The sequence below is a fragment of the Megascapheus bottae genome, chromosome X, assembly GCF_031878675.1.
Source record: "Megascapheus bottae isolate mThoBot1 chromosome X, mThoBot2.hap1, whole genome shotgun sequence".
Classification (NCBI taxonomy): Eukaryota; Metazoa; Chordata; class Mammalia; order Rodentia; family Geomyidae; genus Megascapheus; species Megascapheus bottae.
Window position 1 is genome coordinate 102,146,126 of NC_143547.1, and position 24,523 is coordinate 102,170,648.

General features: G+C 40.7%; 1 protein-coding gene across 1 annotated transcript; it reads right to left on the minus strand.

Moving 5' to 3' along the window:
• Positions 1 to 245: 245 nt before the first annotated feature.
• Positions 246 to 23,318, minus strand: Ids (iduronate 2-sulfatase). The gene is made up of 9 exons (XM_090327248.1): positions 23,101 to 23,318; positions 22,367 to 22,503; positions 21,545 to 21,722; positions 18,329 to 18,417; positions 14,983 to 15,183; positions 13,005 to 13,175; positions 9,851 to 9,977; positions 5,292 to 5,465; positions 246 to 3,423 (listed from the first exon to the last, which is right to left on the minus strand). The coding sequence occupies exons 1-9, from the start codon at positions 23,201 to 23,203 to the stop codon at positions 2,951 to 2,953; spliced, it is 1,653 nt and encodes a 550-aa protein (XP_090183374.1). The 5' UTR covers positions 23,204 to 23,318; the 3' UTR covers positions 246 to 2,950.
• Between the last annotated feature and the right edge of the window lie 1,205 nt (positions 23,319 to 24,523).

The following is a 24,523-nucleotide window of genomic DNA, read 5'->3' on the forward strand; positions in this document are numbered from 1 at the left end:
AACTGGAAATGCAAATATGCAACAATCATACACAGAGAATCTTCGATGTCATTAATAAACAGAGTCCACAGTTAAAGTAGGGCACCACATATTGTTGAGGAACATTGGGTGCTTTGTGGTATTGTGATTTTTGTTAACTTCATTTTTAAACTTCAGTGCTCTAAGGTAGCAAGAGAGTGAGAGAAGAAAATACAGCTATTTTTGACAACTTGGCACTGAAAGATTATACTTTGAAATACACACACAGAGAGAGAAAAAAAAACATTTTATTCACCAAGTTGCTCATTACAGTAATATCCATAATACTGAAAACTTGGAAATAGACCAAATTTCCAACTGAAAAAAAGGTTAAGTAAACCACAATCAAACTACATAATAAAATAATGAGTGGTACAAAGTTGCTTTCCAAAAATCTATACTAGTCACACAAAGTACCTAAAATAAGAATGCAAATTATATGATAAAGAATGTAGAAGATGAGAGAAATGTTAAAAAAAACCCAAAACACAAGATATTAAGTGGCAATCAGGATAAAATATTCACACATTTTCTCATCTTTTACTTTGCTTCTGTTTTCCAATTTTTTGAATAACGCAACAATTTTATAATCAGGAAAAAGAGTTCTTTTTTTAGGTAAGGTAAATCCATTTTTTATTGGTGTTTCATTTCATTACACACCAAAAAAAAAAATTCCCAACCTCGTGGCCTTCAGTGTGGAAACGGGGCTGTGAACAATGGTTATGAGTGGGCTGGAGCAGAGAAAAGGGGAAAAAAACCTACGATGAGTGGAAGGTAGGGACAGGCAAGGGAAAGTCAGCCAAGGGCAGGGGCATTGTGGAGCCAGGGAAGACTCTGACTGCTCAGCAAAGGTCATTCTAGACCCATAGTAGGCACTAACGGTGTTCTCAAAGGGAAGGGTCAAGAGGGATTTTAGGAAGACATATGGATTCCTTTCGGAACAGGGGAGGAAAGAGGAGGGAGGGTAAACTACTTGAAAGGGAAGGGAAAAGAACTGAGGCAATGGTGATGGGAATGAAGAAAGAGGCCATTAACTACAGCAAACTCCCTACTCCATACCTAAACCACATCCAGACAAGTCTTGGTTGGCCAATTCAGGATAGAGAAACAGCTTGTAGGAGGAACTTGCCAGTATTCAACAGATCCATCTAAAAACCTAGACAGACTTCATGGCAACTCTGTCCAAACTACAGGTAATGACAGAAATGGGCTACAGAGCACTTCAAATATGTTGTAATGAGGAGTCTTTTCAAGTTTATTTCAATTCTTTTAAATTGATATAGTCACATATGCTTAGTGACTACAAAGTGGCAGAGAAGAATTTGAAATTTTAATGCTAAAACTGCTTCTAGAAATGAAGTGAGAAGAAAATGGACACATTGTAGCCAACCAGGAAATAAATGTAAAACTTACCATCAGAACTATCAAACGTGATATAAAGCTAAATCCACTGAATACATGTCCTAAGGAATTTCTATACTATATTGTAAAAATTACAGTGGACATAAGGAAAACAATAAAAAGATGAAGAACAAGGAAGCCAAAGCTGAAGAAAATCATTTACAAAAGCTCAAACTTCTTGAAAGAAAAAGAGTTCTGTGACCAGGAGCTATGAAAAGGCCCTTCACTCCTCCAATAAAAATTGTTGCTGGCAAGACAATCCCTTAACTGCTTAGAAGACCGTAGTGTTGTTGTATACACCTAGTGTTGGCCAATTAGATTTTTAAGTTTTGGTACTGATTTGGTACTGCTATCTTGTCTTTTATAGATTTCCAGTTAATATATTGCACTTTGTTCTTCCTTATATTTTCTTTCCCAAACATACACCTTGAAACACCAAGACACTGTAAGGTAAAAATACTAAAGCAATTCATTTTACTGAAAGATTGACTATATTACATTTATTTAGAAGGGAATTTATTCTTCTGATGACTACAGTTGATCACTTCATCATGCTCTAAATACATCTTGTAAATATTCTATTACTTTAAGATGATCTGAATTAAGCTTGCTACTAATACCTGTTTCTGAGTATTTTCATATTTGGGAAATACACAAATGACAATTACCTAATATTGTACTAATAAAACTTTGATGCTTTAAAATTTAATATAATTAATGCTTTAATTAGCAATTAAAAGGAGAATATTTTCTATCTCCTGAATAAATGGATTTTTACAATTAACAATCCATAAAAATATTAACATGAATTTGCATAACTCAAACATTGGATCTATTTACATTTTTAAATGCTTTTCATTGTGAATAACAGAATTAATAGATGGCCATTGAGTTCAAGGGATACTTTTGGTAGCAAATTATTGAAATTTATCTGAAAAAATTTACTTGCACTTCCCATATACCTTATATCTCAGATGCATGAAGCCTCCTTTAATATTTGATGAAGTAACACCTTGATCATCTCATGTATATTTCATCTTTAGATTTTGAAATCTGTGGCTCTTAGAATTCTCATTTAACTTCATATTTTAGAAAGCAATGTGAATCGTGTATTGAAATGTTTTCAATATATTGGCCTAGCCAAGGAATATTACTCAATTACAAAGAAAAAACCAGAAAATTAAAACCAATCCTAATTTGATATATGGTTACTTTCTGAAATGCACTAAATTTAACCATTTCTTGAGTATACCAGTATGTTGTATTATTGTGGTATTGATATTTTAACACATAGCTTTTGCTTGTTAACCAATGACTAAAGCTATAACTACTTTAAAAAGGAAAAAAGTGATTTAGCCAAGCCCTAATGCAGCTACAAATTTTGCATGAATAAAGGCAAAATGAAAAGGCTTGTGACATAAGCAAACTGTTGATGTGAATTTTGATTACCTCCCCGCCAGGTTGCATCCAGTATTATGGGTATTGACAAATTCATCATCTCTCTTCTCAAGGCCTCTGTGGTTGATAAAACTCAAGGCATCAATAACTCGAGAAATTCTCTATGCTGGGAGTCATTATACACATTATGATCCTGTAATGGGTCAGAATCCACAAAATACAATTCCCCTGCATGGATGTCAGTAAAGTTAGCCAGAAACTCATTGGGATTGAAGCCAACCCACACAGTATACCTATAGTCTATGGTACGTATGGAGTAGCCCATGACCTTTATCTCTTTTAAACATGGCTTGTCAGAATTCCATTGAGGGGAATCTGCAGGCCGAGGATATTGGCTATAGGCAATGGACTCATACGGATTACCATGGAGGTACGGATCCTCTTCCCAATCATGGAATCGAAAATGATTCAGAAGGTTCTGGCCTTCTCTGCACAGCTCAATATGAAGTGAAGGAATGGGGCATCGAGGGGGAACTTCCAGTCCTGCGAGTCCAGCGAGTGTGGGAAAGAGAGACATGAGTTCCACAAGGTCCTGGCTCTGCCTGCCTGAAATAGGAAGTGACATATCTAGATGTGACACACTAGCCTGCCAAATCAACAATCATGAGCCACTCAGCCTGCTCTCAGCTTCATCTGGTTTTGTTTTCCTTCTTTCCTCTACCACAGCCCTTCATGCTCTCTACTCATTCAATCAAATTGCAGGGTGCAAAAGTAACATGTCATCAGCACTTTTTAAAACTACTTAAATTTCCATACTACCACTATCACAATTGAATGAGGCAAGGTTCATCAATTAAAACTCAAAATACAGGGTAAAATTCTCTTGAACAATATGACGAACCGTGTCACCCCGTAGGCACTCTTTACTTGATGTCTGCCTTTGATCCATCTTTGTGTGTGTGTATGTGTGCGTGTGTGTGTGTGTGTGTGTGTGTGTGTGTGTGTGTGTGTGTGCCATCCTAGGGCTTGAACTCAGGGTCTGGGCACTGACTAGTGCTACACCACATGAGCCACACTGACACACCTCCAGGCTGGCTCCAAACCTCAATCCTCAGATCTCAGTCTCCTGAGTAGCTACGATTACAGGTGTGAGCTACTGCACCCAGCTTGATCCATTTTTAATATGGGAGAAACATATAAACAATGGAGTATGCCACCTTTTTTGGTGAACAGTTTGGTAGCACTAAATATAATAGCACTCTAGCATTCTTGTATCATGCTCAACATCATATATCTGCACATCAATCTTCATCTTTTTTTATCAGTCACCAGGCTTGAACACAGGGTTAGAGTGCTCTCTTTGAGCTTTTTCACTCAAGGCTAGCACTCTACCACCTTGAGTCATAACTCCACTTCTGGTTTTCTGGTGATTAATTGGAGGTAAGAGTATCATGGATTTTTCTGCCAAGGCTGGCTTCCATCTGTGATCCTTAGATCTCAGCCTCCTGATTACAGGTGTGAGCCACCAGCACTTAGCCATTTTTCACATCTGAAACTATGTCTCTTAAGTAACAGTTGCTAATTGCTCCAACAACTGGTAACTCCCATTCTATTTTCAATCTCTGTGAATGTGACTACGCTAGATACTAGATGGGAGTAGGATCAAATATTATTGTCCCTTTGTGTCTAGCTTATTTCACCGTGAATCACATCCTCAAGGATCTTCCATGTTGCAGCATGTGTTCAAATATCCTGCTTTTTAGGACTAATATACCACTGCATGTATATACTACATTCTATATATCCATATCAATGGACAATATGGGTTGATACTACGTTTTGACTATTGTAAACAGACCTGCTATTCAAGTTTTTGTCTAAATACCTGCTTTTAGTTCTGTACTTTGCATACCTAGGAGTGGAGTTGTGTGGTCATCTGACCATTAGCAACACATGCTGTTTATTACCAGCCATCCTGATGGGGGCATCTCATTATGATTGGTCTATATTTAAAATCTACATCCTATATTTATACTGATTTCTGTTCACCTTAATCTTGGATTTATACAATTAAAATGGCCTTCCTGAACAGTTAGAAGTTGTTTTGTATGTCCAATTTCATTTTCTAAACACTTGATTTGTTGTCAGTAATGTAAAAGGTCCCTGGCATGTGTAATTCTCTCCTCTAAGCTCTAGAGTATACTTGCTGGTATTTCTCAAGCAATTTCCACCTCGGGAAAAATAACTCCTCTTTGTTTCCTCCACCTTCTGAAGCTCTAGCTGTGCTACTCATTCCCAACCCAGAGAATAGGAGGTGCTAAAAACAAAAACAGAAAGCACGTGCTCACTAAACAATGTCCTGAAGGAACTGCAACACTGTACAAGCATACACCATGTGATTTCCATAAGTCGATACATATATAAGCTAAAGGCACACTTAGGTCTCAGAAATATCCTTTCAGTGTATTTTATACCTGGAGCCATCAACTCTGAGGCAGGATCAAAAGGGTCACGATAAGGGAAGAGTTTCTCGCCTGCTTCTGGAAGAGAAGCTGTCTTTCCCGGAACATAGAACATCAGAGGCACATGAGTAGCGACATCAAAATTGCTGTACTTGGCCCATTCTCCATGCTCACCTAGGGACCACCCTGCATCATAAAAAGTATACAATAACAGAAAATGAATTAATTGTACCCAGCTTCTTTCTTTTAGACATCATTTCATTTTCTTTTGTAAACACCAGAGGGAGTGGAACCTTATTATCTTGAGAGATTTCTCCAGAATTACTTCAAAAAGGTAATTGTGCTTGAAGGTTTTGTTATTCAAAATCATATATCTGTCCTAAATGAGGAAACCTTTAAAAATGAAAAAAATAGTAAATTCCAAAATTGCAATAACTTTTTTAAATAAACAACTCATAAATTACATCCACAGTATGTTTTGAGGGACCAATGGGTCTCAAACACTGCCAAAATGAATGAATCCAATATACTGTGACATAAAGAACATGCTACACCCCAGACACTCATTCTTAATGGTAAGGACTGTAAAAGTGGCAGTTTTGCCAGTGCCCTGTCCTGTGTCTATTTCTTGATAAGTTTTTCTACTAAAACATAAGCTGCAGAACTGTAGCATAAGAATGTCTATCTTGCTCTTTTTGTATGTATACATATCCTGGTGATTGAACTCAGGGCCTAGGCACTGTCTTCTGAGCTTTCACATGGCTAGTGTTCTACCACTTGTGCCACAGCTCCACTTTCAGCTTTTGTGTGTGTGGAGTTACGGACTTTCGTGTCCCAAATGGCTTCAAACTACAATCTGTACTATCGGGGTCCTTTGTCCCCAGTCCCTCTCGACTAGTAGAAGGGATGGGGAAAAACACGCCCAACCAGGACGAGCCACGAGAGGAGAGGGCCCATTGACCTCCCACACTTAGCCTTCCTTCCCGGAGCACAGAGACGCCACACAGCTTTATCAAGGCAGAAAAATCTCTCTCCAACCCCCCCCTTCCTGAGGAAATCCCTCCAGCTAATATACCCTCACTCTAGATCCAGCAGAGAGTGATAAACAATAACACATTGGTAACCAATGGTAATCAAGTCTTGCGCCCTGCCTCTTGTGCCTTGCCTTGTCTCAGCAGAAAGTTATTAGACAAGCAGTTACTCAGCCCCCAACACCTACATCTCAGCCTCCTGAGAAGCTAGGATTATAGGCAGAGCCCCAGGTGCCTGGAAATCACTTTTAAGACATACACTATATGGACAATACCAAAATTTTGATACAATCCACTAATGGTGATTAGAAAAGTCCTTAACATTGATTTAAAACAACAAATCATATGGCTTTACACAATAGCTCAAAACCTAGATACACAAGGCCATGTCCTATGAGGCTAAATGAAAGGACCTCTAGGATATGGAAACAAGAGCCATAAAATGTGTGATGGTTGTTCTTAATGTACTATGTTATTTCTCATCTGTTTTGTTGTCCCTTGGTTATTCTCATATTGTTACAGTATTTTACCTTGTTATCTGGTATATTGTATATACGATTATTTATTTGAAATAGGAAAGGGAAGGGAGAGAAAAGATGAGGGGAGGGGGTAGGGGTAGGAAAATGGGGACAAAAAAACATGAGAAGTGGTATCAATGTGTGTGAAGTTATGCACCTTCTATCTGATGAATATAATGTAACCCTTCTATTAATTACAATAAAAATACATGAAAAAAGAGAAAAGTCAGTCCTGTGCGAAATGACAGGAAGAATCATCCATGCCACCATTAAATGGAAAATTCTATAAGGAAAAATAAACATGGGCTTGGAGTGTGGCCCAGTGGTAGAGTGCTTGCCTAGCATGCATGAAGCCTTAGATTCAATTCCTCCGTAACACACACACACACACACACACACACACACACACACACACATACACACACACAGACACACACAAAGCCAGAAGTCTCTCTATACATTATCCTGACAATAAATTACAATAAAAAAAAACAGAAAAAAAAAGCAGAAGTGCTGCTATAGCTCAAGTGGTAGAGCGCTAGCCTTGAAGAAGCTTAAAGACAGTACCCAGACCCTAAGTTCAAGCCCCAGAACTGACAAAAAAAGAAAAGAAAAAGTAAACATATCACCATCAACCATGTCTAATGGAATACACCTCCACGTACATAGATGTAGAAGTAATGGCTGCCTGGTGGAGCCTTGCCCTGTCAGCACTCGCTAACCTGAGCAAATGGTATAAGACAGCAAGCTATCCTGACCCTATATATGTTCTGGATCCTTCTAGATTTTGCAGTGAGAACAGTATCATTTACCATTGTGCTATTTCCTATAATAATGTTATAGCTCTACCTAAAGAATCTACAATGTGCCTTTTCCTCTTTCTTATTAGCATCTAACAGCTATATAAATAGGATTTCATTGTGACATTTCTATGTACGCATACATTGTATAGCAAACTCACCCATTCTGTCACTGACCCTTACGTCCTTTCTCCTTCTTAAAATGATTTCCAAAGGTTCCACTGTTCTATTTTCATAAATGTAAATAAATTCATTTGACCATAGTCATCGTTATTCATCCTTTCTATTTCCTATTCAATATCCTCAACTACATTGATACATACACCCTTGCAATCATTTTACCTTTCTATCATTCATAATTTTTTTGGCGGTTTGTGGGGCTTGAACTCTGGGCCTGGGCGTTGTCCCTGAGCTCTTCAGCTCAAGGCTACCAACCTACTGCTCGAGCCACAGTACCACTTTCAGTTTTGTAGTGGCTAACTAGAGATAAGAGTCTCGCAGACTTTAATGCCTAGGTTGTCTCTAGTGAGCCACACTTGTAGCCTTGTTTTTATTTAGTGTGTGTGTGTGTGTGTGTGTGTGTGTGTGTGTTGCTCACTTTTGAGATAAATTCTTACTTCCTACATAGGCACAAGTCTGGACCACAATCCATCTATTTTATACTTCCGATTATTGCTGGGATATGCCACTGCATGCAATTTCCCTCTACTGAGATGGCATCTCAGGGAATTTCTTGCCTGAGCTGCCCTGGAATGATGATCATCCTAATCTCAATCCAGTCTGCCATATCGTTTATTTATTTATTTTTTGTGGGTTATGGTGCTTGAACTCTGAGCTGTCCCTGAGCTCTTCAGCTCACGTCTACAGCCCTACCTCTGGGCCCAGGGGTTGTCTCTGAAGCCCCACTTCCCATTTTCTAGAGGTTAATTGGAGATAAGAGTCTCAGTCCTTTTGTGCTTGGGCTGGCTTTGAACCATGATGCTTAGATCTTAGCCTCCTGAGTTGCTAGGATTATATGCCATGTAATTTAGAATGACAGAATTGTACCATATGACCAGGTATGAGTTGAAGTATGTCGCATAAACATTTCTTCTAAGGATGCCTTGAACTATATGATCTTCCAATCCTCAGACACTCAAGTAGCTAGGATATGAGCCACAGATGCTCAACAATAGTTTTTATATAATGTGCAGAAAACAGAATCATCTCTGATTTGGTTCAGAACAATTCCTGCAGAAAGAGTACGTAAGGCTAATATGAACAAGAGCTCCACTAGAAGGGAGATGCTTTATTTTCTGTCTTTGGGTGTGTTTAAAATATTTCAAATTAAAATGAATGTTTTAGAGTAACAGTTCTGTGTTTAGCAGAAGTTCCATATTTGGAAATAGCCTGAGAAGAAATAGAATGGCGGAGTCTCTTAGCAGACAGAACAATGGGAAAAGGATTATAAGGAGTCCAGTCAGGGTCTTTCTGGGCTTTTCTAGAGTCTACTAAATCCTCACAAAAAGATCAAAAAGTCCTTAAGTCTTTTAGGTTAACTTAGGGGTTAAAAGATTTTCATTACACATAGATGGTCACCAATGGCTTACATCTACAACTGTTACTCAGGGGAGAAAAATTCTGTATCACAGTGTGAAGCCAGCCCAGGCAGAAAAGCTTGCATGACCCTATATCCAACCATCCAGCAAAATGCTGGGTTGGAGGCATGGTTCAAATGGGAGAGCAACAGATTTGAGGGGAAAAAGCTGAGCAAGACTGTACAGCATAGAATTCAAGCCCCAGTACCAGTGCTCTCATGCACACACACATTCGTGCCTGTGCGCGCGCATGCACGCGCACACACACAAATTTTTATTACACAAACAGGGTTGATTCTTTCTTCATGAATTCACTAGATTAAAAGTTTCTACATGTTCACTTCCCCTACTCAAAACCTGCCTTCACACCCAATATACAAGACAGGTCCTAAGACTGAGTTGATCACAAAAAGCCATTCAAAATGCTTGAAGGGATAGCTCAGTTGTTAGAGCACTAGCCAGTGAGCAAAAATGTTAGTTACTGAGTTTGATTCCCAGTCTCAGACCAAAATAAAACAAAACAAAAGCCTCCTAAGGGTATATGTAGATGCCAATGTATATAATATGGTAATTTGCAAAGACACGTTTCACAGGCAAGTTTTGAGATGCTTTGAGTTCCTCACCAGAACAATTCCAAATTCTTACCATGATCAGACATAAAGGCGATGATGGTTCTGCTGGCCAACTCAAGATCATCCAGTGCCCCCAGAAGGCGGCCAACCTGTGTATCCAAATAGGTCACAGACGCAAAGTAGCTCTGGCGTATTTTCCGCTACATATTTAAAAGAAAAAACTCGTTAAGACTACTTGCAGTTTTATTCACTGCAGCATATACAGAGATGATGTCTGTTGAAAATCTTGTCCATTCCCAACACCTCCATCCATGCCCTTAACAACTTTTTGGAGTCATTTCCCTTCAAAAATCACAGCACAATCTGCAGGGCCAAAGTCATTTATTTCTGAGCAAATTAACCTTTGCTTTTAGGGTAATCATCATGGCAGAAGGGTAGCAATTACACTGGCTCTTTTCTGTCTTTTTCAGATGGTGCGGTTGGTCCCAGTAGATGCACATGTACAAAGAAACTAATTCCTCACTCCTTCCAAACACAGCAATGCCATAAACTAGATGTCTTAAAATAATAGACACTGAGTTAGCAGCCTCAGTTTCTGTGTGTTTATCTGCTCATCTACCCCCACCCCAGCCTTATCAGCTGTTTCTTATCTCTGCTAGGGGAAAGACAGTCATCAGACCTGCTCCATACTGTGCCTGTAGTAAAGAGAACAGACACACAAGTAAGAATAGTATGGTAGATCCAGAATACTTATACATCTAGTAAATACAATCTTCTGCTTGTAACACAGAAAGACTTTTAATAATATTCCGGAGACCTAGCACACCTCCATCCAATGCTGCCCCTGGGAGGTGAGGCAATAAATAAACAAGGAGGCAAGGTCCTCAAAGATAAAGTAGAAATGCTTCCTGTTGGGCAAATAGGAGTGAGATGCCCTAAGCAGAAGACAACAAGACAGGGCTGGGAAGCTGCGGGGTGGCTCAAATCTGTAATCCTAACTACTGAGGATGCTGAGATCTGAGGATCAAGGTTCAGAGCCAGCCCGTGCACAAAAGGACCTGAGACCCTTATTTCCAATTAACCTCTAGAAAATGGAAAGTGGGGCTTGGCTCAAAGGTAGGGTGGTAGCCTTGAGGTGAAGAGCTCAGGGACGGTACCCAGGCCAAGTTCAAGTCCCATGACAAAAAGAAAAAAGATGGGATGGGAGTTTGGCCTATTGGCACAGTGTCTGCCTAGCATTCAAGAAGTCCTAAGTTTGATTCCGCAGTAGCACATATACAGAAAAATCCAGAAGTAGTATTGGGCCTTAAGTGGTAGAGTGCTAGGTTTGATAAAGCCCAAGGACAGTGCCAGGCCCTGAGTTCAAGCCCCAGGACTGGCAAAAAGAAGACGACATGCTTGGGGAAAGAGAACAACATGGGAGGGTAGAGGATGTCAAAGGACCCCAAAACAGTATGAGAGGGACAGATGATATGGACTAGGTAATCCCCTTCACGGGATCCCAACCTCCAGACTTAAGAAATCACTCAGTTCTCTGAAGGCGAGGAGGTGATCAGGGCTGCAGGGTAACAGTGTTCTATGAGAATAGCAGCTTTTAATAACACAGCACTGGATTGCTGCACATGAGTAGCCAATATACTTGCTGAATGACAATCACAGAGCAGATCCAATGCAGGGGTCTAGAACAACATACTGAACGATTCAGAAGCAAGAGTTAATTTGGGAGGGTGACAGACGTACTGAGGAGGGGAAGGACTAGGAAAAAGGAAGGAAATAAGACTCTTAATTTTTTTACATCAACAGATGATATGGTTCAATGGCATGTGATGTTGAATGGGTTGCAAGAGGCAGAGGTGGGGTAAGAAACAGAGTAGGAAGAGAAAGCAGGAAAAGCAGGGTAGGATTGGGGGCCAGACCACACAGGAACATATGGAGCTGAGGTTGCTATGGTCATATCTGAGAGCAATTTTGAAATTCAGGAGTGAGGCCTAGAATGGAGGAGTGCTCTCAGAGTCATCTACCAGCTGTGTGCAGATGAGGCTAGTTAGAGAAAAGGGGGGAAAATATACAGTGGGGGCCAAAACTGATACTAAGGACATCACCTAAGTATGGAAATGGACAGAGACTTGCCATGTACACTGAAACAGAGGAAGTCAAGAAGGGCAGTAAGAAAGACTATTAGATGGAGATTTTCAAAAGGTATGGGACTGGTCAAGAATGAGAAAGAAGCAGAGCTTAAAGAAGATCAAAGCTAGAATGTATATGCCTACAAACTCAGAGTCCAGCCAGTAGAGGCAGGAGCCCAAACAAGGGATGACAAAGAACAAGTAAACACAGAGACCATCGACACCACCAGAGTCTACCACTTTTTACTGCCATTCAGGGACAAGGGAGAAAGGAGAAGCAAGTGAAGGGGAGCAGGCAGAAACAAGAGTACTTCAGGAGGAATGTAAACAGACCCAGAGGCTAAAGGAAAAGTTGGTATAAAGAAAGAAAACTTTCCACTACAAGTTGGAGGACTCAATTAAAGTGCTCATGAGGATAGCTGGGACAACTGTACCCCATGGTAGTATGGATTCATTCTAGTAGCCCTCATCTCTGGACTGTCTTATGATTAAGGCCTCTGCAAGTGGGAAGAGTGTGCTTAGGGGCTGGCGAGAGTGGGAAGTAATATGCCACAAGGCCTTGGTAAATTAAGGTAGGAGTGCAGCCATGGTTTGAATATTCCCAGGTTACATTCATAGTAAGAAGGGGATTGTGATGAGTTGGTTACAGAAGTGACCTAAAACCATAGGACTGAGAGGTTGAAATGAGGAATGAGACAAAGTCTGTCCTTTCTAGGAAGTACTAGACCATTTGACCCATGCATCCCTCCTAGTCTTTTCGCTTTTAGTTTATGTTTCATATAGGAGCTGACATGTTTACCTGGGCTTGTCTCAGACAATGATCCTCGTAGCTTTAACTCTGAAAGAGCTGAGATTTCCGGCATGTGGTACCATACCTGACTTGTTTTTGAGAAAAGGGGCTTTGTAATTTTTGGCTCAGGCTTGTTTCAAACCACAATCCTCCTGTCTCTACTTCCAGAGAAGCTCTGATTACAAGTATGCACTACCATATGCCAGGAATTAATGAGGTTCTTCTAAGACATGATGGATCTTAATCATATGATACAATAAAACCTACTGAGAAAAGTTGCCTGATATAGGTACAAAATATGTCCTTGGTACCTGAAAGTCCACAGGAATTGGGCCATAGGGCACACTGATATTTAACGCTTGGACATCTTCTCGCTGCCGGATGTCCATCCAGGGGTTGTAGGCTACAGGAGGTAGGCCATCAGGGACCTGGGGATCAGGAGCCAATGTAATGTTCTCCAAAGGATATAACTTCTGAAATTCCTTGAGGAAAAAAAATCACAAAGCCACAAAGCTGTCATGTATGTGACAAAGATCCAAAGCTGTGACTATGGGTGTTTTCATTGCCTTTTCTCTGCTTGGTAGCTCTTGAACACTTCCCAGGTACTCATGTCCTGACCTGAGGTCAGGTCTTTGGTCACTCTCATGAGATGGCAACAGCAATGAAATCACACCACGCTATTTCCTACAAACCATGGACCAACAGGTGTCTTTCCCCATGTAGACACATGCTACCTTGTCTGCCCTCACAACTTCACAATCCATAAAGGTAGATATGTTGTGAGTTCCGAAACACCCCTTGGCTTTAGTAATCCACTGGAACTCACAGACTTCAGTCTACAGTCACATTCACAGTAAGGGTTTATTATAGTGAAAAGATACTGAACACAGAAACTAAACAGAAATAGTTCAAAAAGGAAAGAATGCAAGAAACCACTGACAAGTTTCCATAGAACCGCATCACAGGGAAACTACATAGAATATATTTTATTGTCCCAGCAATAAGTTGTGTGTCAACACATGTGCACTTCCTTGGCTCTCTAAAAGCTCCGCATCCAATTTTGATTCAGGACTCAGTACTTTCTGCCCAGCTAGACCATATCAAAACTCTAGACTCTCAGAAGGAAAACAATCTCCAGCATTTAATAACATTTGACTGAACTGCTTGGGCATAGTTTAAGTTACTCTGTCAGTTCTGGAAATAGTGAGAGCAGTCCCAAAGTGAAACTTCTTAGATGCCACCCAAAGGCTAGGTTTTATAAAAATGCCTTACAAAGATTTTCAGCCAAACCAGTTTGGGGGATTCTTTTCTGAAATGAAGCCGAACAATTTGATCTCACTGGCTTTTGCTAAGGGAGCTAACAGTTCCTGCTGGAAATTAAGATATTCTGGGCCAATCAAAGCAAAATACCATGACTACTAGTCTCTAATCTAATTATAAGTAAGGGACAATTTTTGTACAGTCAAAAGGCTGGCTCCTCATCTGGCATGGTGGTTCACGCCTGTAATCCTAGCTACTTAGGAAGCTGACATCTGATGATTGAGGTTTGAAGCCAGCCAAGGCACTAAAGACTGAGAGACTTATCACCAATTAATCACTAGAAAAGGGAAGTGGGACTGTGGCTCAAGGGGTAGGTCAGTAGACTTGGGCTGAAGAACTCAGGGACAGCGCCCAGGCTGAGTGCAAGCCCCATGACCACCCCCCCACCAAAAAAAAGATTGGCTCCTGAAGCCCTGGGAAAATGTAAAGAGAAAATATAATGTAAGGAAAAACTGAAAAGGATAATGAAAAGAAAACATATATATGCTCTAAATAATAGACAAGCAAATATAGGACTTGAGATCTCAGCAAGCAATATCCTAGATTTACAAGGTCTCACTTAACAGAATCTAAAGAAGAAAGGCAGTTGGTGTAGACTGACATAGAATTCTTTCCGAAACTATCATCCCTAATTCTCACAGGCTTTGCTGTCTCTGACTCATTTCTCTATGATAATCTCACCAACCAACTCATAATTACGCAATGAATTCAAGGGCAGGCAACAAAATCCTTGAGCAAAGGGAAAGGAATAGCTAAGTATTTCCTACAAGGATTGTGTCTGCCCTGAAACTATTTGTTGGACCTGATCTACAACGCACATCTTTATTCCACTGGGTATATTAATGTTCAACACTATCCCTGCTGACTGCACATGGTGAGATACGGATAACTTCATTATACAAATGTTTCTCTCAACAAATAGCACAGCCGTAGTGGCTGTACTGGATCCACCCACAGCTAGCTCTTCACCTTAGGGTATCTGAAGGGGATGTGTGGCTTATGATACCCAACAGCCAGGAAGAAAGGACTGGCTAGTGTTTTCGTCTTTTCCAGTAATCGTATGGCTTCTTCAGTACTCTGTATGTCAGGCAAGGTGCCCTCTGGTACATCCTCCACATCCACAGGGCAAAGCAGGTTGGCATGGAGTTCTCCATCTTGTCCCCTGCATGTCTTTAAAACAAAATATGTAACAATACCAGCATTTTAAGTGCAAGAAATAGATCATTCAAAACACAAATTTAAGAAACACATCACTATCGCTTAGGTGTTATCTTTCAAATTGAATAGGCACATAAGAAATAAACCTCAACCAGAAAAGTGTTTCTACTTCTCCAGAAAAGAACTGGAAATCCACTTCAATTTCACTTCAGTGGTGAATTCTGTGTCAAGGTGATCACTAATTAAAGGATACCAAGTAAACTAACTTTGAAAAATAGCAAAATATCCCAACAAATAGATAATCTCATTCAAATATGCATATCTCTTTTATCAATCTGTAACCACAATTTCTTATATGTGGGCCTTAGTTTCATTGATACATTTGAAATTCTCCCCAAGTGAAGACTGTTTCTTTGTAAATTCTTTTTCCTGTGTACTTTAACAATTTTTCCCTTTGGTGTAGACATGTTCTTCTTTTATAAGATATTTTATTAGCATACATTAGTCATTCTAAAGAGATTGCATTGTGACATTTCTAGACATGTCTGCAATGTCTCCTATCAATCTCATCTCTCACATCTCCTCTCATTCCTTAAAACAATTCAATTTGTTTCATTATTATATTTTCAAAAACATTAACGTGTGCTTGCCTCACATGCACGAAGCCCTGGGCCGAAATCAAGGGGTTTTTGTTTGTTTGTTTGTTTGTTAGTTTTTATCGTACTGCTTACAGTTCTTTTTTTCCCCTTTTTCTTTGCTTTGTTTCCTTTGGTCACTATATGTGATTTCTGTAGTGTTTGTCTTGTGTATAAGTCTATCTGATTTGGGGAAAGGAAGGGAAAGCATAGAAACAGTGAACAAAGAGTGAACCAATTCAGTGATGATATTCACTAGATAATGTGTTGGCAATGAACTTTAGAACATGGGAGGAAAGGGAAGTCAAGAGCGAAATGGCTGTGAGAAAATGAGGGAGTTGGTGACTCTTCAAAAGGAAATGTACTCATCTCACCTACATAACTATAACCCCTCTGCACATAACACTTACACTAAAATTTTGAAAAAGTTAATGAAATATTTTATCCATATTCACCTTCATTTACTTTCTCAATTCACCTTTTATCCTCCCACTGGTACTCATATCCCCATCACCAGCCAAACAGCCTGTTTTACTCCTCTCATTCACTTGTTATAATACATTAATTGTTCTAAGGTATTCTTCCATGGTATTTCTCAAATTCATATGTATAGTTTAGTCAGAATAACCCATTCTATTGCTATTTCCTCCATCTACTCCATTCCAGTGTTGATCAAGAGCTTTCATGGAGATTTTTAAGATCTTCTTCATACATCCTCATGCCATCTTCACATATGATAATATTAATTCACACGCCATCTTTCTTTTCCTTCTTCTCCCTCCTTCTCAACTCCTCAAGTGGTAATAATTAAGTTCTCTCAGTCTCACTCTTGCTTTCTGTCTGTGTACGTGTGGGGGGGGGTGGGTATGGGTGTGTATGTGTTCAAAGCATATATTCATCAGGTGCTAGTGACTCACACTTGTAATTCTAGCTACTCAAAAGGCTGAAATCTTATTATTACAGTTTGAAGCCAGACTGGACAAGAAAGTCCATGACAATCATATCTTCAATAGTCACCAAAATAGAAATAGAGCTATGGCTCTAGTGGCAGAGCACCAGCCTTGAGCAAAAAAAAAAACTAAGGAATAGTATAGAAAGGTAAGCAAATTCACAAGGCCCTGAGTAAAGCTGCAGTACTGAAACAATAAATAACTGAAGTCTAGATTCCACAAATGAATGGTATGAAATTTAAATATCCATATCAGAACTTTCAATAACTCAACACCTGCATTAATCCAAAGATAGTTAGTATATCCTTTTCTGATTCAGCCTGAGGATCCTGAAGTTTAGGTTTTCCTTGTCTCTCCCATGCCTCCGCAACTATAGCCCTCAATTCAGAGCCTAATCCAAAGTGAGCACCAAGGAACTGATAACAACAACAACAACAACAACAACAACAACAATAATAATAATAATAATGGGATATGGGAATAAAGGGGAACTCTCTAGAAAGGAGAACCAGCAAGAATGACAGAGAAGGAAAGGCAAAGGGCAGTGAGAAATAGATATAATAGAAAAATAATACAAGCCAAGTACTGGTGGCTCATGCATGTTATCCTAGCTATTCAGCAGGCTGAGATTTGAGGATTGTGGTTAAAAGCCATCACATGCTGGGAGTGGTGGTTCATGCCTGTAATCCCAGCTATTCAGGAGGCTGTGATCTGAGGACCATCATTTAAATCAGCTCGGCACTAAAGTCAAGGAGACTCTTATCTCCCATTAACCACTAGAAAACCAGATGTGGCACTGTGGCTCCGGGGTAGGGCAGTAGCCTTGAGCTGAAGAGATCAGGGACAGTGGACAGTGCCCAGGCCCAGAGTTCAAGCTCATGACTGACAAAACAAAAATGAGCCATCTCATGCAGAAAAAAGTCCATGAGACTATTATCTCCAATTAATTACTCAAAAACTGAAAGTAGAGCTGTGGCTCAAAGAGGTAGAACATTAGCTTTGAGCAAAAGAACTCAGGGACAGCACCTAGACCCTGAGTTCAAGCTCCACCATGGACAATTTAAAAAAAATACATAACATATATGTGTGTGCCTGTATGTATATTTTGTGTGTATTACATATATGTATATATATATATAGCATAAAGATGACACAATCAAACTCAAAAAATATTGTTTGAACAAAGGGGATAAGGGAGGTGGGTAAAGAGTATAATAAAGGGGAATGAATGAGATTGAAGTACATTATACACATCTATGGAAGTATGTCAATGAAAACTCCTTTGTACAATTAATGTATACTAATATAAACAAGGTCATTAAGTAAGTCTGACCCCCCACTACAGACTAAAGTTCTAGGATGAAATGTAATCATCAGCTTCTATAATTCACTACTTCCATTGATCGTAACACTAAAGGTTCCAACACTTGTGTCTTCAAGACATAAACACAAGTGAAATTCACAAACCTCATATCATAATCAACCTAAAAGAATGTGTAGTACATACAATCGTTCATTTATTAGATAAGAAAGTATTTACTCCTCAGACCTATAGCCGTTTCATTGTCTTACCTTAGTGTTTTCGTATTTCTCTGAGGAGGGATGGTAAGGTAAATAAGACCAGCTATATGGAGAGTCATCACTATGATTGGAAGATATACCTTGAAAAAGGGAAGAAAGCTATTAGGTAAAATATGAAGGGTCTTTCAATGCCCATTGCTCAAAATTAAAACTTTGTAAACAAGTAGAACCTCCTTTGTTCGGGCCTGAGTTTTCCCCAATTATTAAATCAGGTGCTCGGGTCACATGATATGTTCCTAGAAAGACCAACTCGCTAGATCTCCAGTTGATTTCCCAATTCCTACCTTTGTTTGTGTTAGGTTCTTCAGAAAGGGCCCACACAAGGGGAGCTCAGCCAGCCTGTTATAGCAGTACAGCTCCTTAGAACCAAGCCAGAACACCCTCAGCCACCGCAAGCACACAGCAGAAACATCAGCACCACTATGAAGCAGGTGAGTAAACAGTCACTCAGAAAAAGTCCAGACCACACCTTGCCTAGTTCCAGTTGCATATTAGATGAGTCATCTCAAACTTAAACCCAAGCCTTCAGATTGGAAATTCAAGTGTTCAGTTGTAAAACAGAAACCAACCCCAAAGCTTAGCAGGTTACAATCTAGCTACAAAGGCAAATAATCCAAGCATGGTTAAAAACATAAAAGGGGGCGGGAGTACTGCTGTCAAAAATTTAGAAGACCACAGGCCTGGAACGTAGCCTAGTGGTAGTGTAGTCCTGTAGCATGCAGGAAGCCCTAGGTTTGGTTCCTCAGTACCACATACACAGAAAAAGTGAAAAGTGGCACTGTGACTCAAGTGGCAGAGCATTGGCCTTGAGCAAAAAGTGTTCAAGGACAGTGCAGAAGCCCTGAGTTCAAGCCCTACGGCTGGCAAAAATAAAAATAAATACAAAAATAAAAATAAAATGTAGAAGACAGCTAATTAAAATGGTCATTTAAAGGCACAAGCCTATGGCTCATGGTTATAATCCTAACTGCTGAAAAGGCTATACCTGAGGATCACGGTTAGAAGCCAGTCCAGGCAGAAAAGTCCTCTGAGTCTCTTCTCCAATTAACTACAAAAAGCTGGAAATGTACCTATGGCTCACATGGTAGAATGCTAGCCTAGAGCACAAAATTTCAAAGACATTACCCAGGCCCAGAGTTCAAGCCCTAGGACCAAGAAGGAAAAATAAAAACAAAAAAAAGAAAATAATCACTTGAAAAGTATAGAGTCGGGGCAGGGAGCGTGGCCTATTGATAGAGTGCTTGCCTAGCATGCACTAAGCCCTGGGTTCAGTTGTGATACAACATACACAGAAAAAGCTGGAAGTGGTACTGTGGTTCAAGTGGTAGGGTGCTAATCTTGAGAAACCTCAAGGACAGTGCCCAGGCCTTGAGTATAAGCCCCAGAACTGGCAAAAAAACCAGTACAGGCAATGCAGTTTATTTACATGTATGAAAATCAAGCAATGAAGCCGGCTGAATGTGTTTTGAGTATGAGGAGTCGTGACAGATAGGAAGGAGGTTGATTGGGAAATACTATTTACTTGTGTGGCAATGCACTCCCCCATACAATATGCTGATGCAATATTTTTTTAATTAAGGAAGTACCTTTTAAATAGGGAATTCCTAAGACATAGTACACATAGGTCAGGTAAGCATTGTCAGGTGGAACCTTTAGAAGTCAATAAGATTTATGAGGGATCTATAAGGAAGTGCTAGCAATCCAGGTTAAGGCAGGGGATCCGAGGGGCCTGAGAGGCAGGATCAAGGAGGAATACCATCCTCAGCACAGTGGCATGATAGAGCTTTCAATAAGGAGCACAAGAGAAGAGGGGGTTCCAAGACAGGAATCAGAGAATGGAGGGTCTAATGACAGAGGAATCATTTATGATAAAAAAAAACAACTCTAGAAGGCCAACAGACCCAGGGGCACATGTTGTGCTTTAGCACCGATGCAGGCTTGAAGAAGCTATCTGTCTGGTGTGGTCTCAATTTTGACCTCAGGAAATGAGGATGCAAAAAAATATCTTGATTGCTATTGAGAGGATTCAGTGAAATGCTCGCACTCGCACAATAAATGATACACATCTGGCAATCAATCAACGGTGCTGTCATCGACAAAGAGGCCCAAACCAGACAAGAAGGTCATGAGAACAGATCCAGTTGAAAAATGTGTTTCTGCAAGGACTGCAGGCAAACACTTTATTTTGTAGCTAGGACACCATACTGAGAAACTGGTCCCCAAATCTAATCGTCAGGAAGAAAGATGGCAAGCAACAGTTCTCAGGCTTTACCTAACTTTCCTTCCTCCAAGGACAATGTCCTCCTGCTGTTCTATTTCCTCCTCTCTCTAAAACTCACTTCCCTCCAGCTACTCTCAGGCAAGGAGTGTAGTGATTAGAACACCAAGCTATAGGAAGTTTAATTGATGGATTTTGATTGCATAGTTTCTTTCAGATTTATCCTCAAAACAAGCCCGGACGTAACACAACTGAATGATATGCTCAACCTACATTGGCACATAGGCTCTGGAAGAATGTTGTAAAGCCTCTAAGTATAAGACAGTATACAAAACTCTCAGATCTCAGCTTCCTGAGTAGCTAATATTACAGGCATGAGCAACCAACACCTAGCACTCTCCCCACCCTAAAAAAGAGCTCTTGTCTATGCTTTAAAACTGTCATTCCTATAATAAAGACAGCTAGTTTTTGAAGCACTTTTTAAAGGTCAGAACTGAATACCCTATAGACCCTGGGTACCAACACATAGTCATCCTTCTGATGTTATTCAGAGTGGGGACTAACCCCAACCAAATATAGTGAGTTCACTGGACAAGTCACTCAGCCAGCTCTGGCAACATGCAAGATCCTAAAAATGTGCTCATCCCAATCACCTTCATAGATAGGTCACAATGTTAGGCCCAGAGGGGACTTATATATCTAACGTTGCTACTTCCCTAGTCTATGATCTTTCCACCACCTAAAGAGACAAGCTAACAAGAGCTATAACATCACATCCAGCTTCAAAAAGGATGACAAACTTGCTTCCTTTTTTCACTTTCAGTGCATATATGAAGTGAAATTGAGAACTGGTTTATCTAGAAAGGCAGTATTGACTAAGAAGGCATCTAGCAGCAGGAAATCTTTGCAAAGCGTGCTCAGACTCAGAGGGGAATTTCTGCATTGAGCCAAGGAACCAGAGAACCCAGATTTCAGGCATGTAGCAGTACCAGGGTGAAAGACTTTCCCAACCGACATGGTCACGTAGCCATTCTCCTTGAAGTATTGCGGGATGGTGGAGAAGTTTCCTGAATGCACTCTCCAATAGGAGTTGAAGTCATACAGGCGAGTGGTGTCAGGCCTCCGTCCAGTGAGGAAGGACACACGGCTTGGTGCACACACTGCTTGCTATTAAGAAGCAGAAACAGAGTTCAATGTGATTACAGCAAAATATGTCTGCAAGCTTAGGTTTCTAAGCAACGTCCCCAGGTCCTCAGCAACAGCCTGGTAGTTGAGTCATGCAGTTTTCAAAGCCAACCAGTGGGATATGAGCGTCACTCATGTTCCAGATATTTGCATTTTCCCAGCAAAGGGAGGCAGCAAAATCAGCCAGCAAATGTGTGTACCCTGATTTGTGATGGCATCTCTAGGTTCCCAAATAAGATAATTTTTTGGTGGTAGCCCCAAGAAGGGCCTCAGGAAGGACAACCATGGGCAGGGGGTGAGCCATTCCCCACAGTTCAAAAGGTAGGAAGAACTAGTGTGCTTGTAGCACTGTAAAAGAAGAGAATTTGTTCCTTCTGAGAGAAAGTTGACCAGGGCCATTTTGCACACAAAACTGTCACCCTCCAGAGAAGGTGGACTAGCTTGGAAGGCACAAGTTTCCTTGTGAGTGGATCACTAATTTTCCTTGACCCCTGCTTTTCAGTATGTGCGTTCTTGTTTCAAAGAGGTTCTTGGGATTGTCAGCACCACATCTACGTAACCAAAGGGCCAGCAAGTCAAGGTACATGAGAAGGCACAATATCATGTGTACAGGTCCCGGGACATACCTGGGCAAAGGCATTGTGGAAGAGGAGGCTGTGAGATGCTAGTTGATCGATGTTTGGGGACTTCACTATTTTATCCCCATAACAGCCTAGGGAGGGGCGCAGGTCATCCACAATGATGAGAAGGACATTCAGAGCACCTGCACAAAAGGGAAGGACCTTCGTGAAATCACCTGCAACCTCCCCCCACTCCTGCACCTTAGAGTACTGACATGCCCCAGGGGGGGATGGGTAAGAGTCCTCAGTGGCAATGTGTCTTTAGACACTATCTCAGTGGAAAGAAAAGAATTTACTAAGAGGATCGATAAAGGGAAGAAAGGACATTTGAAGTTGCATGAGAAAACAGAAAATGGGAAGAGAAGAAAGTATAGTTGAATGGACAAAGGAGAGAGAGGAGGGAAGACGGGCGAGAGGAAAAGAGATGAACTAGAAGGAAGGAAAGAAAAGATGAATTCATGGGATAGACAGGAAAATACGAAAGGAAAGTGATTGAGGGGAAAGATAGACAATGAAGGGAGCGGTGGATGGAGACAGACGTGGAGAGATAATGAGAGAGAAGTGTATACAGGTTAAGGGTGTGAAATGAGTGTTTGGAAGATGCAGCAAGGACACAGAAGAAGCCATGGGAGGGAGGAAGAGAGCAAGGCAAGAGCGGATGCAGGCAGGGAATGAGGGAAGGCTATAGGAACTTGGGGAGCAGAAAATGCTAAAATAATCTGGGAGGGCGCTGGCGGCACCTGAGGTGGCGTTGGCCTGTGCAGCCGTTGCTAGAGCAGTGCAGACGTAGCTCAGGAGCAGGCTAAACCAGAGGAGGAGAGAACCAGGCGGCGACGTCGGCATTTCTGTTTCCGTGCAGCAGACACACTCACAGTCCAGGGGAGGGGAGGGCTGGCAACAACCACAGACACCCAAGAATCGTGCTACTGGGCCGCCAAGGGCCCACAGGCCCTTGGGAAGAGGCACCCAGCAGAGCGCAAGTGCGCCTGTGCGCCTCTCCCTTGGCCCGCCTCCTTGGGGGCGGGACGTGCAATATGATCCACCAGAGTGGGCGGAGCTGCGGACGGAGCACACAGTCGTCCTCCAATGTAGCAACTGCATTCGAGCTAACTTCATTACATTCATTGAACATTCTTAAAGGTGTCTCGTTTCACGAAAAACTAAAAAATATTTAGCTGGAAGCACCATGAAATCAAGTCTATGATTCTACAGCTGATGCTACAAGTGTGACACCCATTGTTACCCTAGGGTATATGAGAGAGTTAATAGGGCAATCCAAAAGAATAACAACAACCTTTCCATATAACATTTATACAACTAAATGTTGAACAAACTTCTGGAATATTAAAAATTAATGATTGACTCACTTCCATTTAAAATGAAACATCCTAATACTATCACTTATAGGTTGTATTAACCTAAAAACTGACCATAAAAAGGAGTTTAAAAAATTAAGATCCTAACATAGATAATTTTGTTGATCAAAGTCATGACTGTTCTCGGGAAGCACATATGTTTAAGATATAAAGCCCAAACACTTATCCCAATTTAGTACTCATCCCAATTTAACACATCTCAGAAAGGCCATCCACTTCAGGACTTCCTGCAGAGATCTCTAATGCATTTTTGAAACTATATCACACTTCACTTTCTTCAATAACCTATTTTTAATCACTACCCACTTGATTTTTCTTCCATTCCCTTTCCTCTCCCTTCTCCGCCTAAGATATATCCTCCACACTAGTTTCAATATAAGAATCTGCTCCTCTTGAACCCCAACATGCAGCAATTAGAAAGGGAATACAGATAAAAGGAATGCACAGCTGTGTGTGTGTGTGCACACGTGTGTGTGTGTGTGTGTGTGTGTGTGTGTGTGTGTGTGTGTGTGTGTAAAGGACAGAGTCAATAGATCTTGCCCATACCTTATGGAAAGAGTTATCAATGTTTCTTTAAACATGAAAAACTAACCACTACAAATCCTTAAAACTATGTTGCAAGTATACAATAAAAACAGAAAACATGGGCAGAGTTTGGCCTAATGGTACAGTGCTTGCCTACCATACACGAAGACCCAGGTTCAATTCCTCAGTACCACATACACATACAAAAACCCAGAAATGGTGCTGTGGCTCAAGTGGTACAGCTATAGCCTTCACAAAAACT

Coding starts and splice junctions, on each gene's coding strand:
- Ids (XM_090327248.1), bottom strand. CDS start 23,203: ATGCCGACGTCGCCGCCTGGTTCTCTCCTCCTCTGGTTTAGCCTGCTC. Junction 18,418..21,544: donor TGGGAAAGTCTTTCACCCTG/GTACTGCTACAT, acceptor CCCTTTTTCAAG/GTATATCTTCCAATCATAGT. Junction 13,176..14,982: donor TCCCCTTCAGATACCCTAAG/GTGAAGAGCTAG, acceptor TTTTTCCTCAAG/GAATTTCAGAAGTTATATCC.